General features: G+C 40.3%; 1 protein-coding gene across 3 annotated transcripts in view; it reads right to left on the minus strand.

Moving 5' to 3' along the window:
- NELL1 (neural EGFL like 1) overlaps positions 1–15,101 on the minus strand; it is a 294,641-nt gene that overhangs the window by 256,794 nt on the left and 22,746 nt on the right. For all 3 annotated transcript variants that reach the window (XM_057414377.1, XM_057414376.1, XM_057414375.1), the window contains exon 3: positions 11,757–11,907. In XM_057414377.1, the coding sequence (XP_057270360.1) occupies positions 11,757–11,907 (151 nt within the window). The remainder of the gene's footprint in view (positions 1–11,756; positions 11,908–15,101) is intronic.

The raw sequence follows: 15,101 nt of genomic DNA on the forward strand, positions 1-15,101 counted from the left end.
TCTGTAAATACCAGACTCTAATGCATGTGCATAAAGCCTCATATCTATTTGCTGCACTAGTTAGCCCCCCTGCTACCCTCCTCAAGACCTTTTTCCAGAAGAGTTCAGAAAGTACTCTGCTTGTCAACTTGTTAGCATGAAGTGATGGTTTCTTGTTTTAGCTGGTATTTCTCAATGAGTATTTCTTTTGATACATTTTTTAACGAGGTGTAATCAAAAGTAACGTATTTTGACAGATTAAGTTCTCAGAACATACATATCAAGAAAGCTCACTGGCTAGGGACCAGCAACACAATCTGACCTTGGCTGAAACGTTGCCGCTACTCCAATTGCCATATTTGCTAAGCATGTATGCTACTTCTGGCTTCTTTTATACAATTATACAATTCAAATGCTTTTTCTAGGTCTGTCTACAGCTTCTTATTCAAATCCCAGTGCGTAAGAGAAAAACATGCTGCTAAATTCAGTGTTATTTTATGCACATCACAGAAGCTAGGATTCTAAGATCATGCAATGCACTTTACAGAAGGACAATATTATTCCACAATCAATTCTAAATGCTTGACAACACTTTCTGATAACTTTTGCAACCCCTTGTACCTCACACACAAATATTGTTACGAGAGGATAAAGCCTGACGCAGGGATGTTTAATACTTTCTCTCCTCCTTCCTTCTTTTATTCACAACTGTAGTGAATATTTAAGTTGGAAACAGCTGCTGTGGATGTAATGACCAACAAAAATGGAAAAGTTATTATCAACATAAAATAAGAACATGTAAGACACCTGAAGCAGAAAAAGCAAAGTATTTTTATAAGGTGAAATGGCTTAATCCACCATTTACATTAAAGACACATATTTACCTATTCATCTTATCACCACAGCAGTGATCTTAACCTGTGACAAACATCACCATGTTTCATTTAAAGATTTTACTGCTGTCAGGTTGTAGAAGTGGCCAAAGGAGGGAGGGCTCTCAGACTATAAGTAAGATAAAACCCCAAGAAAAGGACTGGGATACGAGTCCTTTTGCATATCCTCAGTGTACACAGCATTTCTTTATTTCCTAGATCTTTACAAAGCTAATACCTACCCTAAGACACTAAAACATCCCACAGTGAAGACAGGGCACCATCTGGTAAGCACAATACTGATTAAATGTTCCAACACAAGCTCTAAGAACTAAAGCAAAGCTACTTTTTGCATTCAATTCTGGCAATCTTCCCCTTTATCATGTTAACATAAATAAAGTAGAGCTCTCACTCTGACTTTACAACTTCCATCAGCCATGATCAAGTGCCAAATGAAGCCCCACAGCTTCTTTCAAGCAGCAGCACCAACACTTAGAGCAGATGCTCTTAGAGCTACTGAACAGATGTCCCAGGGCAAGGCAGCAGGCACAGATGGCATCCCTGTGAATGTGTACAAACTTGGGGTGCCAGCTAGTCAAAACAGTTGTGCATCTGCTTAACACTGTGTGGGAGAAGGTCACTAAACCCCAGGACTTCAAAGATAGGAGCACCATTCATCCTGCACATGTGGCAGCAAAATTACGATGTCAGGACTCTCAACTGCTGGATTATATATATATAATTATATATATTAAATATATATAATTATTTAGATACACATATATAGATTTTCACTGCTATAATAAGAAACATGCTGCTAATGAACAGGAGCTCCTGGAAAGTTCTGTCAGTGTGGTCATTGCACAATTTTTTATATTTTTTTACAGCAAAGCAAATTCAAGGAAGATTCATAGACCAGCCCATGCATCTGCTAGAAGTTCAGGAAGCTGCTGCACGAATTTGCCTGTTTGGACATGTTTGTGCACATCGTTTTTTCATTTCACAACGGCACCATGCCAAGAAGAATATCAGAACACTTAATGATGTTTAATGATAAAAATGGCTTCAGTCAAGACTGTGCTCTAGCATCTTTGCAGAAACACTTCTAGATGTGTTTAGAGACAAACAGCCAAAGAATCTGCATCCATTAGCACACAGATTTCAGGATTTTTGATCTACAGAGATCCTGTGATGAATCACAGATCATGACACTTTTAGCCTTGCACTGTTCCTCACCACTGCTGCAGCCCATGTGCACAGTGGTACACACAACCATGTTTATACCTTAGTTGTACTGCCAAGTGGCTCAGCATAGGCAGCAACATAGAAGCAACTGAGATCTTGTTCTAATGCTCTTCAGTGGAAACCAAGTCATGCCAAGAGCAGGCACTCTTATCTTGCAGGTCAACTGAGCACTCTACCCTGCAGGTCAACCGAGTACTCTACCCTGCAGGTCAACCGGGTACCCTATCCTGCAGGTCAACCGACAGGCATAAGCCTGAGACCACTGCCCCGTCAATGAAGCCATATAGAGCAAAAGCAGTGGCTCTGAAACAGGAGATATATCTCCTCAAACAAAAGTAAACACTCACATTGTAGTTGTTACCATGGTTCTGCAAGGATGCAAAACTAGAACAAGTTACAGCTGTTAAGGCAAATATTTCAGTCACTTCCACAGGCACTGTTCTCATACCCCAGTTCCTAACAAGGGCCAGGGTAAGATCCCAACCTCTGAAGCATTACACCCTGTGAAACACTTGATTTTGAATAAATGCTCTTATTTAAGTGTACAGATCTAGTCCTCCACTACATATGCATACTTACAAAGCTACTTTTCACAGCTACTTTCAATACAGACAGATTGAGAGGCTGCACAGCAAAGCCATACATGGCAAGTCTTCACTGATGCAGCATTAAAGACTTACTGCTGTGGCAGAGATTACGTACTGATATCATCAAAGCTCATGAACAAAATCAGACTGACATCAGGTAGCACAAAAGGTCTCGTGAGTAGAAGGAGGATCATCTGTGACAACGAAGGTGTCTCACTGAAAGAAGAGATTAACTTTCTACAAAAGAAAATGCAAAAGCTGAATCCCACACATTGTACAAAATAAGATTCTATAATCACTTACCTCCTATACAAGCAAATCCCAAAATAAGCTGAAACTTAATAACAAATTCTTTCAAACTCTTAAGTAAAAGTCTGAAAGTTCAACTTCACTGTGCTGTTCGCTACCTAAACAGGAGTCTTTCAAACACTTATATCCTTTCATTTCAAACAAAAGGAACTAACTCCATTCAATTAAACAACTTCATTTTTCCATTCAGACCACTTTGAAAACAACAGGAATCATGTTATGGCAGCCTAGCTTGAAATACTTGGTAACAAAAACACCCACACTGCCATTTTCCATAATAAAACATTTTGTCTTTTGTTCTACGTATCTTCTACATGGCAGCTGGGCATGCAAGCTGCAAGGCATTAAGCATTTACGATGCATTTCTGTACCTGCAACTAGGCAAAGGTCATCCAAATACAAATTTACTTTCTTCTTTTTTCATCTATGATATAAAGAAAAAAAGTAACCCCAATGTTTGCCTGCAAGCTAAAAGACAGCTGGAGTCAGAGCTTGTATAAAGCAGCTACTCATTTTCATAGCATGAGTTGCAAGGATTGACCCTAAGTATTTTTTGTTTCCATTTCATGTGTCTTAAAAAAAAAAAAAAATCTATCTTCACTGTGGAAACTACATGCCTACTCTCTGAAAAAGACCTGCTCTCTTTCTTATTCATAGTAAACCAAGTAGGTATTACCACGTTGCCCCTAAAAAATAGTACAGCATCTTAGCAGGCTCCAAAGCTAGCACAGTCAGCAGGGCAGAAAAGAGTCTATCAATTGAAGTAAGGTAAAGTCATGGCTCCTTAGGTGCTACCTCTAAAAAAGACCAAAAAAATCCTCACAACAAACAAAACACCAACAGTAAACCCCATGCTGTCCTCTAACACACATAGATACAAAGACATGAACCGAGACATCACTACTAACCGTTGGTATCTGCAAGAAGTGGCCAAATAACAGGAGAAATCTGATTTTATTCCCTGACAAGACATAGAGGGAGGTTGATCACACAGTAAAGGATGCAGGCTGGTATAACCACTCCTGAAAGAGATGTCATCCCTCTCCTGCCTGCTTATTCCTACCTCATTTTTTTGCCTCAGATCCAGCCATTCGGTCAGATCCAGACATTCCAAGTATGTCAACCCAGTGAACTTAGTCTGGCATAAAAGTAAACTGACAAGAGAAAATAATCATTTCTTTACGTACCACCATTCCAAAACCAAGTCACCTTGTATTCACACAGTCACCTTATACTCACACTATCACTGTAACTCTAGCAAGGAATGCAAGGCACTGTTACACTCTGAAGTAGTCACTGTACGGCTCATCACCCACAACCCTTGGCCAAAGGTTAGTTTCTGCAGTGCCCCATTTGCAGCCCGCAAAGCAGTTGTATCTGAGGACTTTCCAAGTGTGAGATATCAATCTTTCAAAGCTAACCTGGAACTCCGAGCTGTCATTAGCTCTGGGATCACTGTGGGTATGCAGAAGCCTGGAGCTGCCAGCATGACCACAGAAGTCCCAGCAGAACTGTAACCAAAGCAGAGCATAGCCCCCATCTACTCCCTCCCTTACACTTATCATTGCAGCAAGAGCTCAGGACATCCCCAAATCCCCAATCTCTAAATACCAGACTGCAATAAAACAAAAGAGGATAATACAATATTCTAAACTAATGACGTCCAACATGAAACAAGGGGGCACAAAATCACAAAATGGAATATAGAAACCTTTAGAATTAAGTAATGTTAAGTTTGATGGCTTTGTAACAGTAGCAGTGGAAAATTACTGAGATGCATGATACATAGAGAAAAAAAATAGAGTACAGCTAGAGAACATACTGAGAATTCTCACAAGATGAATTGTTATAGTTGACATAGTTTAAGAAAAACAGTCTAGAAGAACAGGACACAGGGATAAGGAATATCTGGGAACCACAGGTGTCCAGGATGGGCTACAGTTAAACTAACTGAAAAGTAGGAGGATAGGAGGATTATTATGTCTCTGGTGCTAACGAACCAATTAAACTGGTATGAGCATCTACTGCGCATGCTTCAAAGGTGGCCAGAAGTAATGAAGACTGTTGGAAGAAGTAAACGACCCTCAGAGACCACCACCACAATTCTGTACGCATGCAGGGAACTTTCTGGAAAACGATGTAATCCATACGTAGCCTCATGAATATGTATGTATGCCCCGTGGCTATAAAAGGACGGCATGTGTGGCAATGGGGAGACACACTTTAGGAGGAGCTATCCCCCGTGTCTCCCGACGCCCCAATAAAGAATACCTGCTTGTCAGCTTGAAAACTTTGTTGGCAAGTTTGTTCCTGGAGTTTTCTCCGAATCAAACACCTGAGTCAAACTACAGAATTTGAAAACAAATTACCCTAATTGCTGTGCCCTTACAAGGGTCTTCTCTCAACTTCAGCAGCTTTTCAGTCATTTCTTATGACAAATTCCACACATTTCTTTCAGATTCCCAGCAAAAAATCTCTTCCTTTCTGCTCTCTCAAGGCCCAGCCACACATCTGCTTGTCGCTGCTCTCTGTACACCCACAGCCTCCACCTGCCCTGTGATCAACTCCTTCCCTCACCGCTGCCATCTGAGCACTGGCACCTTTCCACAGCTGGCAGTGATGAGAGCAGGCATTGCCATCCTCCTCCCATTCAGAAGGCTGTACCTGGGGCAAGGAAAACACACAGTCATCCTTACTGGACTGCAAATACCACCCAAAAACCAGTCACATGACCTAGCAAAATGTCCAACTAAGCAAGCAACCATTTACAGATAATAATGTCTTATTAACTAGGAGAGTTGTGTTCATAATGAGCAGCTTACATTTAGCAGACAGTTGCATTCAGTGTAAGTCTGAGACATTTCCCTGCTTTGCCTGTATCAAACACTCATCAAACAACCAAACAGAATAACGCAGTATGCTGGAGAGGACTCCTAGGGGATTCACCCGTCATGCTCCTGGCTGACCACAACATTCCTGCACCGTCCAAATTCAGCTTTAAAGAGTTTCAAACTGTCAGCCATTCTGCTCGAACCAGCAGCAAGGTCCAATCAATGTGTTTCAACAGCTGGTTATCAGCAGCATGTTAATGCTCCAGAGAGACAACAATTGTCAGCCTGGTGCACATAAAACACCTGCTCACAGCAGGGAGCCACGAGATGGAAGGTAGCTCCTCAAGCTGTAACTCTTCTTTCACAGCACTTAAATCAGGGGAAGATGTATGGAACGTAATAGTTCTTCCTCACTTTCCTCTTTTGCATACTTTAACCTCAAGCAGGGAAGCACGTGGACCCACTTCTATTTGCACTTGCATCTCTAAAGACCTTTATGGAAAGAAAAAAATACTGGAAGAAACAAAGCTCACCTGCTTGTCCTACTATTAAAAACAAAGCCATGCAGATGTGTCTCATATTTCCCATCATCGCATTCAGAGGGATGAAAATAAGGGTGGATCACAAAATCATAGACAGGTTTGGGTTGGAAAGGACCCCAAGATCACCTAGTTCCAACCTCCTGCCATGGGGAGGAACGCCTCACACTAGACCATGTCGCCCAAGGATCTTAATATTCTCTGTACAGCTTTGCAGTTAAGCAATTCTACCTATAAATATTAATGAAGATCTGACCTTTAGCCTAAAAGAAAAAGGTTAATGGATACATTTGAAGAGTTTTTTCTTCCCTTTTTGAATATTAGGCATCTTGGAATCCAATATACATCCACAAATCTTGCAGAGAATAATCTGCAAGAGTAGAACCAATCTTTTAGGTGTACAACTAGGGTCAGAGGTCACCTGCATGGGTTTCTTTCCATTCATTAGGTTTCAGAGTTTAAACTACCTTGTTACCCTTTTGTGGTTTTAATCAAACATATTACAGCCTGATAGCCTACCAACTGTTCCTGGTGAACAGACAGCTTTCCATCTACTCCTCAGCAGAACCCAGAAGCTGTTCATGGGGTCACTGGGAGGGAAGTGTTCAACAGTGTACTACAGTCTCCTGTCTGGTTCCTCTCCCCAGACAAAATTGACTTGCTAGGAATAAAAATCTTTCAGCATTAGCCTGACATATTTATCAGAAACCTCCAGTATATTTATATCAACGCAGCCTGCTGCTACATAGCGAAGGGCCAAGTTCTCCACACAATAAATCCATTTCACTACAGCAGTACAATTATCTTACAAGTTTCCAAAGATTTGGCATGGCATCAATTTTCTGAAGTTCGGGTCCTAGACAGAGGTTATTAGCATAAAACCAAAGAGAAAAAGAAAACTTAATAAAAGTAAAGAGTTTAGTGCTCCGTTTAAGAAAATCTCAGAAACATGAATCTTATGACTCACTCTATAGTTCTATCCTAGTGGGATCTCTCATTTTGAAACTATTTAGAAAGAATGACAATACATGGATAGAAAGTTAGTACTAATAAACATGAAGCAAACAGAAGACAGACACCGGATGGCAACAAAATAGTAGGGAGGGAGAAACAACTTGGCATTTTACAAGAGAGGTAGTTTTTCATCCTGCCTCTTCAGTAACCAGTAACAGAAGCAACAACTCCTTTGGGAATGCACACAAGGAGACATTGAGGAGAAGGTCAATAAGGACATTGTCCTATTTTTATGGGTAATTCCTGGGTAATGGCTCTGCTTACTAGTTTAGTTCTGCATGTTCTGCATTAAAATGCTCAATTTCTCTGCACAAAAATACACTGAACATTAACAAGGAAATCCTTTGGAGAGCAGCCTGTAATGGAACAAGTAAACACCCAACAGGTTACTATCCAAAAATCAAGGGGAATTTTGCCAGATGAAAGACTAGAAAGCACGATCGAGGATTATTAAGTCCCACATCAGTACCAGATGATGCTTGGAGACACACTGCTGGTTATGTGTAACATACCTAAAAGATGGCTTTTAAATTGTGCCCCGGGGTAGTCAGGAAATCATAGTCAGCTCCTTCAGTGAAAGCCAGTATTTCAAAGAACGTTAGTCTGGGTACCTGAACATCCATGACAGATTTCTCCACATGCTGATCTTGGCCAACAGTGGGAGGGAACCATTTATGTACCTCCAACCCAGAGAGCTGCACAAGGGCAATGTTGACTCCATCTAGTTTATGTCCTTGGGCTTTGGACCATGCAAGGTCAGAGCAGGTAAGGAGCAAGGAGACAGCTTTAGATGAAATTGTATTAAATCACTATTGAAATAAGGATTCGTTATGTTTGGGATTTTACGTATTTTTATGTCCTTTTCTTGGGGGTCTGAAGAGCCAAGACTGTGAGCAGAATAGCTCACAAAGACCTTTTAGGAAGAACTGGCTAGAGTAATTCTCCAGTAAAGAAACTATGTTCCACCTTCTTCATCCCCAAGTAACATGTTTGTCCATCCTGTATTATGCTTTGCTGTCTTTCACTTAGAGTTAAAAATTATCATTTCAGATTTACCACTATATTCCAGATAACTACGTACACAGTCTGCACATCCTAACCGCTGAATTACCGTCAGTCTCTGTTAATTAAGCTTCCCATTTTCCAAATTGTATTCTAATACATTTGGATCATGAAAACAAAAATCTTTATAATTAAGTTGATTCAACAAGATAAAATATTAACAAAGATGCATTTATCATCATTGTAGTATAAATCCTGTACATCATATGATGATATAAATTAACAAATCTCTAATTGTTGCAAACTATCCATTTATACAACAAAACAGCATATCTGAATTACTGATTTCAAGAAAAGTGGTATTCATCTGTATTTTAACACCTTTAGTTTGAGAGCTCCATGCTATTAATGGAAAATAAAATCCTGCTAAAACTTCTAGAGAAATGAAATATAAGCCAAGCATTTCATGCATGGTGATCATCTCTACTACTCACATCATGCAAAACTGCCTTTTGAACTAGTTACGCTCACATAGGTCACTTGAAATATGTATGTGTGTGTGTGTATGAGTACACACATCTTTTTGTTTGCTTGGAATGAAACCTATTTGTCAACTATCAAAACTGCACAACAAAAAACCCATGTCTCATAAAGATATGAACTACTGTACCAACAGGTAACATGGCTTTTATTCAGGTGTTGCTGACCCTCTGAATGTTCTGAAGCCTCAAAGTTTATCCACTTTTGGGATGCTGATAAGTTAAAAAACATTATGTCCTTAACTACAAAAGATCCTATTTTGTGCATGAGGAAAGAGTTCTTGGCTTTTTCACAGTCAAATACTATACTGGTTAGGTATAAAAAGGTAATAAATGTACCTTTATATTTATTCCCATATGTCTAAATCATGCTGAAACATAATGATGTTTATTACTATTATCTTTGCATTGTCTGCTTTCATATCCAGCCACAACTTAAAACAGACTTCCCCATGCCAAAGGCCTGCACACATCTCAACTCAGGTGCAAAGCTAAAGACTCCAGTGACCTAAGCAGTTACAGTAATGTTAAAAAAATACCAAGCTGAAAGTCCTGCTATTGCATTGATCATAATGTAAGCAGGGGCCAAATCTTTGCTCTCCACTCCTCAAAATGCTAAAAACTATTTTCTCCACTGCCATTCATTTAATTAATTTCTGTCATTACAGACCTAATGGTCTGAAAGCACTATCGTTATCAAGGTCCAAGTAGCAACTTAAGAAACAGTGACTGTTTTAAGTCATAAACAATGAGTTCAGAAAAGCAAGATAATGGCAGTAATCCATCTGACATTCATAATCTAACAGCAGTCATTAGAAACACTGCAGGTGCCTGTTTCAACTCTTACATAGAGCTACACAGACTGAAACTACCTCAGTTGCTACACAGAACTATAAAGGCTTAAGTGAGACTAGCACCCAATCCTTCAACTGTGTGTACTTTTAAACAGATGTCTATTAATTTGACATGCTAATACTCCTGCATAGCACATCTCCCCACAAGCCTCTGTCTCTGCCCATCAAGATAGAGGGGTTTAGTAGCTAAATTCAGAAAAAGCAATATTAAAATCTACGTGCCTTACACTGTATAATCATCAGTGTCTGTCTACTTTGACCTTGGATTTTGCTGAGTGCATGCATGTGTCCCTGAATCTGACAGTGCTGCTCTGTCAACGGCTCTCCTCAAGGTCCTTTTTCTCTTCAATGAAAACAAAAATAAGAAACCCTTAACATGGCAAACTGATCCTCTTAACCATGACTTCAGAGGGATACAATGGCCTGGAAAAGCTTGGAGGAATTAAAAAGTAATGACAAAAGCAATGATAGGGTGAGAAAAGAAAAAAAGCAAGGGTTGGAGGGAGGGATCCTTGTGAAACATAAAACAATATTCTTCTGTATTGAGACAATGGCCTTGAAACTGAGAAGGAATAAAGTAAAAGAAAGAGACCATTAAGAAAGTAGAGGTGACAGAAAAGTATGATGATAGAATAAGAAAGTAGTGGAGTCCTCCCCTTAGCTACAGACACCTCTGCTGTTGCACTGGCAAAAGCCATCATTGACAATTTGGTCATCATAAAGCCTGTTTTCTCCTTCACAGGCTTTTTCAACAAGAGGAAAGAAAGGAGACTAAAAGTTGTGTATCATGTACATGATAAACAAAATTAACTACCAATAGGATTCTTTTTCTCTTCTTTTTTTTTTTTTTCCTAAAAGAAATGCCGCAGAATGACTGGCATTATGTTTGAAATGCGAGCAACCAAAGAACATCCTGTTACTTGTACTACAACAGGAAGTCAGATGAGGTACAAAGTTCTTTGAGCCCTAAAAAATTATGAAGAAAGCATTCACAAAGCTACAAGCAGAGACATACAGAAGCATAAGCAGCTTAATTGCTGCATCTCAAAAAAAGAAAACATTATTTATAAATATTTTTTTTCACTACAAGAGAGATATTGATGTGCTGGAGTGGGTCCAGAGAAGAGCAACGAAGCTGGTGAAGGGCCTGGAACACAAGTGTGATGAGGAACAGCTGAGGGTCCTGGAGAAGAGAAGGCTCATGGAGACCTTGTCACTCTCTACAACTATCTGAAAGGAGGCTGTAGTGAGGTGGTTTCAGTCTCTTCTCCCAAGGAACAAGTGACAGGACAAGAGTAAATGGCCTCAAGCTGCGTGGGGGGAGGTTTAGACTGAACATTACGAATAATTTCTTTCCCGAGAGAGTGACAGGGCATTGGAACAGGCTGCCCAGGAAAATGGTGGAGTCATCATCCCTGGAAGTGCTCAAACACCGTGTAGACGAGGCCCTTAGTGACATGGTCTACTGGTGGCTTTGGCAGTTCTGAGGGAAAGGCTGGATCTGATGACCTTAAAGGTCTTTTCCAACCTGGTTGATTCTGAGATTTCATTCTAAATATTATAAAACACAGCGAAACAGGAAACATATCAGTTTAACTTGTATGAAAAAGCAAACTCAAAGCACAGATGATAAACCACTAAGGGAAATGGCATTACAAGGCTTACAACTTCCAAAGTATATTGCGTCCATACTACATTGGCTTTGATCTTCCCATCTAAAAGACCAGGCTACAGAAATAATGCATTCCTCCTATGACGAAAGGGAAAAAAAAAAAAAAAAACAAAACAGCCAAACAAACAACACTACAAAAAAAAAAAAAAAAAAAAAAAAAAACTAGGAAAAAAACAGCAAATGACAGACTATGAAGAAAGGTTTTAACTTTTAAGCCAGATTTTACATCTACCATTTCAACACGTCAAAATGGACCAGTGGGCACTCAGTGTCTTTTATGTTGCTACTGCTACAGAAGAGAAGCAATTTTTACCTGTGCTCTAACTCTCGGATGGACAGTAGAACTCCAGAAGTTGATGCCTTCTGTTGCAGAGTGGCCAAAAACGTGAACTCGCTTTTATTCCAGAAGAGCTGAATTAACTTCTCACTCACATGGGGTGGTGTATGGATTTCTCTTTCTACATCTAAGGAAGAAGGAAACAGTCCAATAAAAATGCTAAGCCAGAAGGATTCAGATTATATTTTTCATTTCCCCATCAGTATTTTTCATCTACCATACTGCACCACTACATTTGATCCATGGAAAAAAACAAAATGCCATCTCTCTCAGCCTGACCACTTGTCACAACTGGTCACCACCTGATTTTCTGACAGGATTTTTAACAGGATGTTGAGCCCTTTGTGCCTGCTGCGAGCAGATTAAGTTGCTGTAAATAAGGTGTGCTGCAGTCAGATAAATGGGCTACTGAATTCAGAGAAATCTCAGGCACTGCCTCTCCCAGCACCATTCACCAAGCCCCAGTTTCAGTTTTCACCACTGACTGTTACCACCTCTCCATCGTGCATCAGAGGAAACCTGTCCTTGACTGTGCAAGGCAGAGATGTATTATTGCTACTAAAGCCATATGGCTGTGCTTATACCCAAGAAATAAATACAACACAGTTGCAATCCACTTTCAATCACAATTTCAGGGATTTCTCAGTTTAAACAAAGCATGACAGTTCCTACAATATTTATTAAACTACAGTCTGACCAGGCAGATCCAGAAATAATTCAGTCTCCCTAATCCTGCTGATGTCCAAGCAGCAGCAAGCCTTCTTGTATTTGATCTTCTAAGATTCAAATGGCAACCTCCCACCACATTCATTTTTATGGCATGCTTTTATTCACAATACCCCATTGCTATAAAAGATGATTAATGACAAAAGGGAGAAATCACAACATTTCACCTTCCCACCCCTTGCCATATCTCTCATGCTGGGCATTTGTCACATATTTGCAAGACCTGTGCCACTTGCGGATCCTGGATGTCACAACCAATTAGAAGCCCAGTGTGCTTCCTTCCAAAAGGTTTACTTTGAAGCCAGAAATACTGGCACAAATTCTCAGCTGGTAGAAAACCATGTAACTCTACTGAATCCAAAGAATCCAGCCCAGCATGAATGCTGTAACATCTAAAGGAGTCATGAGATTTACCATTCAGAATTTCACTGCAGGAAAACAACAACAAAAAACAAACAAACAAAAAAGGACATTGTGTCATTAAATGAGGCTTTGAAGACGGAGAGAGGAGAGACTGGCTTAAAAAACATCCTGAAACTCAAAAATGCGACTGCTGGAGGAATCCCATGGACTAAAACCAAACTCTAAGGCAAAAGTATTCAAGAATGTTTTGTAATTGGTGTCTCATTTTTTTCCTGTGCAGCTTAAAGCCATCCAAATGAGCCTACACTCAGAATCCATAACACACTTGCACTGTGAAAAGCTCACCTCTGAAAATAACTGCAAATTTGATATCAAAAATCACTAGGATTCATTTAAAAACCTTTGCTAGAGGCTCAAATTCACCTGATAAACAAACATAATGCCCACATTACGGCATTGAACTATTTGTGTGTCCAATGCCACTTTGAGCATAGCAGAGGATAAAGCTTCAAAGAACAGAAATAATTTCCACTGCCACCAGGAAGGGGAATGGAGGAATAAACCCTTCAGCACAGAAAACCAGATTTTGTCTTTATCCAGAAGATTTCATTATCTGTATCATTCTCTTCACCTGGCAGGTGCTATTACTGGCCATAAATACTATGTAGTTTCTTTAAAAAAAAAAAAAAAAACTGATGAGGGAGATGATACACCAGCAAATTCTCCGATATCCAGTTTGCTATCTATACAGGCAGACAATCCACTGGTACTAAGTTCCAAGGTAGGAGTAAGACTCAAGAGATAAAACATCCAACAGCTGACCTTTGAAGATAATTATTCTTGTTTTGAAGATTAAGAACCTTTGTATCTTACCAAATTTTATATTTATTTTCTTAAAGGTGTCACTATTGCCAGAAATGAAAAATGAGAAAACAAAATTCTTCCCTGTGATGGTGGTGAGGCCCTGGCACAGGTTGCCCAGAGAAGCTGTGGCTGCCCCATCCCTGGCAGTGTCTAAGACAGGTTGGATGGGGCTTGGAGCAACTTGGTCTAGTGGAAGGAGTCCCTGGCTGTGGCAGGGGCTTGGAACTTTATACCATGAGGATGAGCTTTAAGGTCCCTTCCAACCCAAACCATTCCATGATTCTATGATTCTATGACTTATCAAAGCCTTCAAAGCTTCTTTCATATGAAATGACAGGCAGTGCTGTCAATGGAACATGTATGATAAAACTTCAGTCAAGCCTTGCAAAGTCCAACATTTTCTCATTGTAGGAGGACCCAGATACAAAGCCACATCCTGCCATCTATCCACCAAATCTTAAAAAAAAATGTAGATCTCCTTGGTCAGAACCATGAATGAATAATCAATGGACTGACTACTGTAGTGAGAAACATCCTTTGAAATCCTGTACTATACCATATGTTCTTCATACTCATGAATATATCAAAACCACATGCAACACCTTCTATTCATTCTCTATTGATTAAAATCAGTAAGATCCAAAGTTCCGACATTCCAGAATCTTGGGCTCAAACTACTACAAAATTAACAGTATTTACATACTGCTTTGCAGCAATATGCCAGTATTATTTTTACAAAGGAAGTTTGTCCTGGGTTCAGCAGTAGCAGTCATGTTTTTTCCTTTGTGTTAACTGGTGCAGTGCTGTGTTTTGACTTCTAGTTTGAGAATAGTGTTGGTGAAGCCGATGTTTTCGGTTGTTGCTAAGTGATGTTTACCCTGACCAAGGACTCTGTGAGGCTCATGCTCTGCCAGGGAGGAGGGGAGGCTGTGAGGAAGCAGAGACGGGGCGCCTGACCTGGGCTAGCCAGGGAGGTATTCCATACCACAGCACGTCATGCCCGGGGTGGGGGGTAACTGGGAGTTACCCGGAAGGACAGGGGCTTCTGGGTGGAACTCGCTTTCTTGGCCGGTGGTATCGTATTCTCTTCCCTTGTTATTTTCCCTTATCATTGTTTTAGCTGATAGTAGCGGTGGTGATTTGTTGCTGGACTGTTCTTGTCTCAACCCGTAGGAGTTGCACTCTCTCGATCCTCCTCCCCGTTCCTCCGGGAGCGGGGAAGGGGAGAGCCCCGGTGCACGGGGGGGGGAGACGGACACGGACCTTGATTGTTGTCAGCTCGGCACCACTCACTGGGAGTGAGTGAACAAGTTACCTGACTGGGTTTAAACCACGACAAAGTTATATAACTTTTAAAAACTAACACAC

Source organism: Pezoporus wallicus, unplaced genomic scaffold (genome assembly GCF_028554395.1).
Source record: "Pezoporus wallicus isolate ANWC-B61680 ecotype Strahan unplaced genomic scaffold, APGP_CSIRO_Pwel_v1 contig_5967, whole genome shotgun sequence".
Classification (NCBI taxonomy): Eukaryota; Metazoa; Chordata; class Aves; order Psittaciformes; family Psittacidae; genus Pezoporus; species Pezoporus wallicus.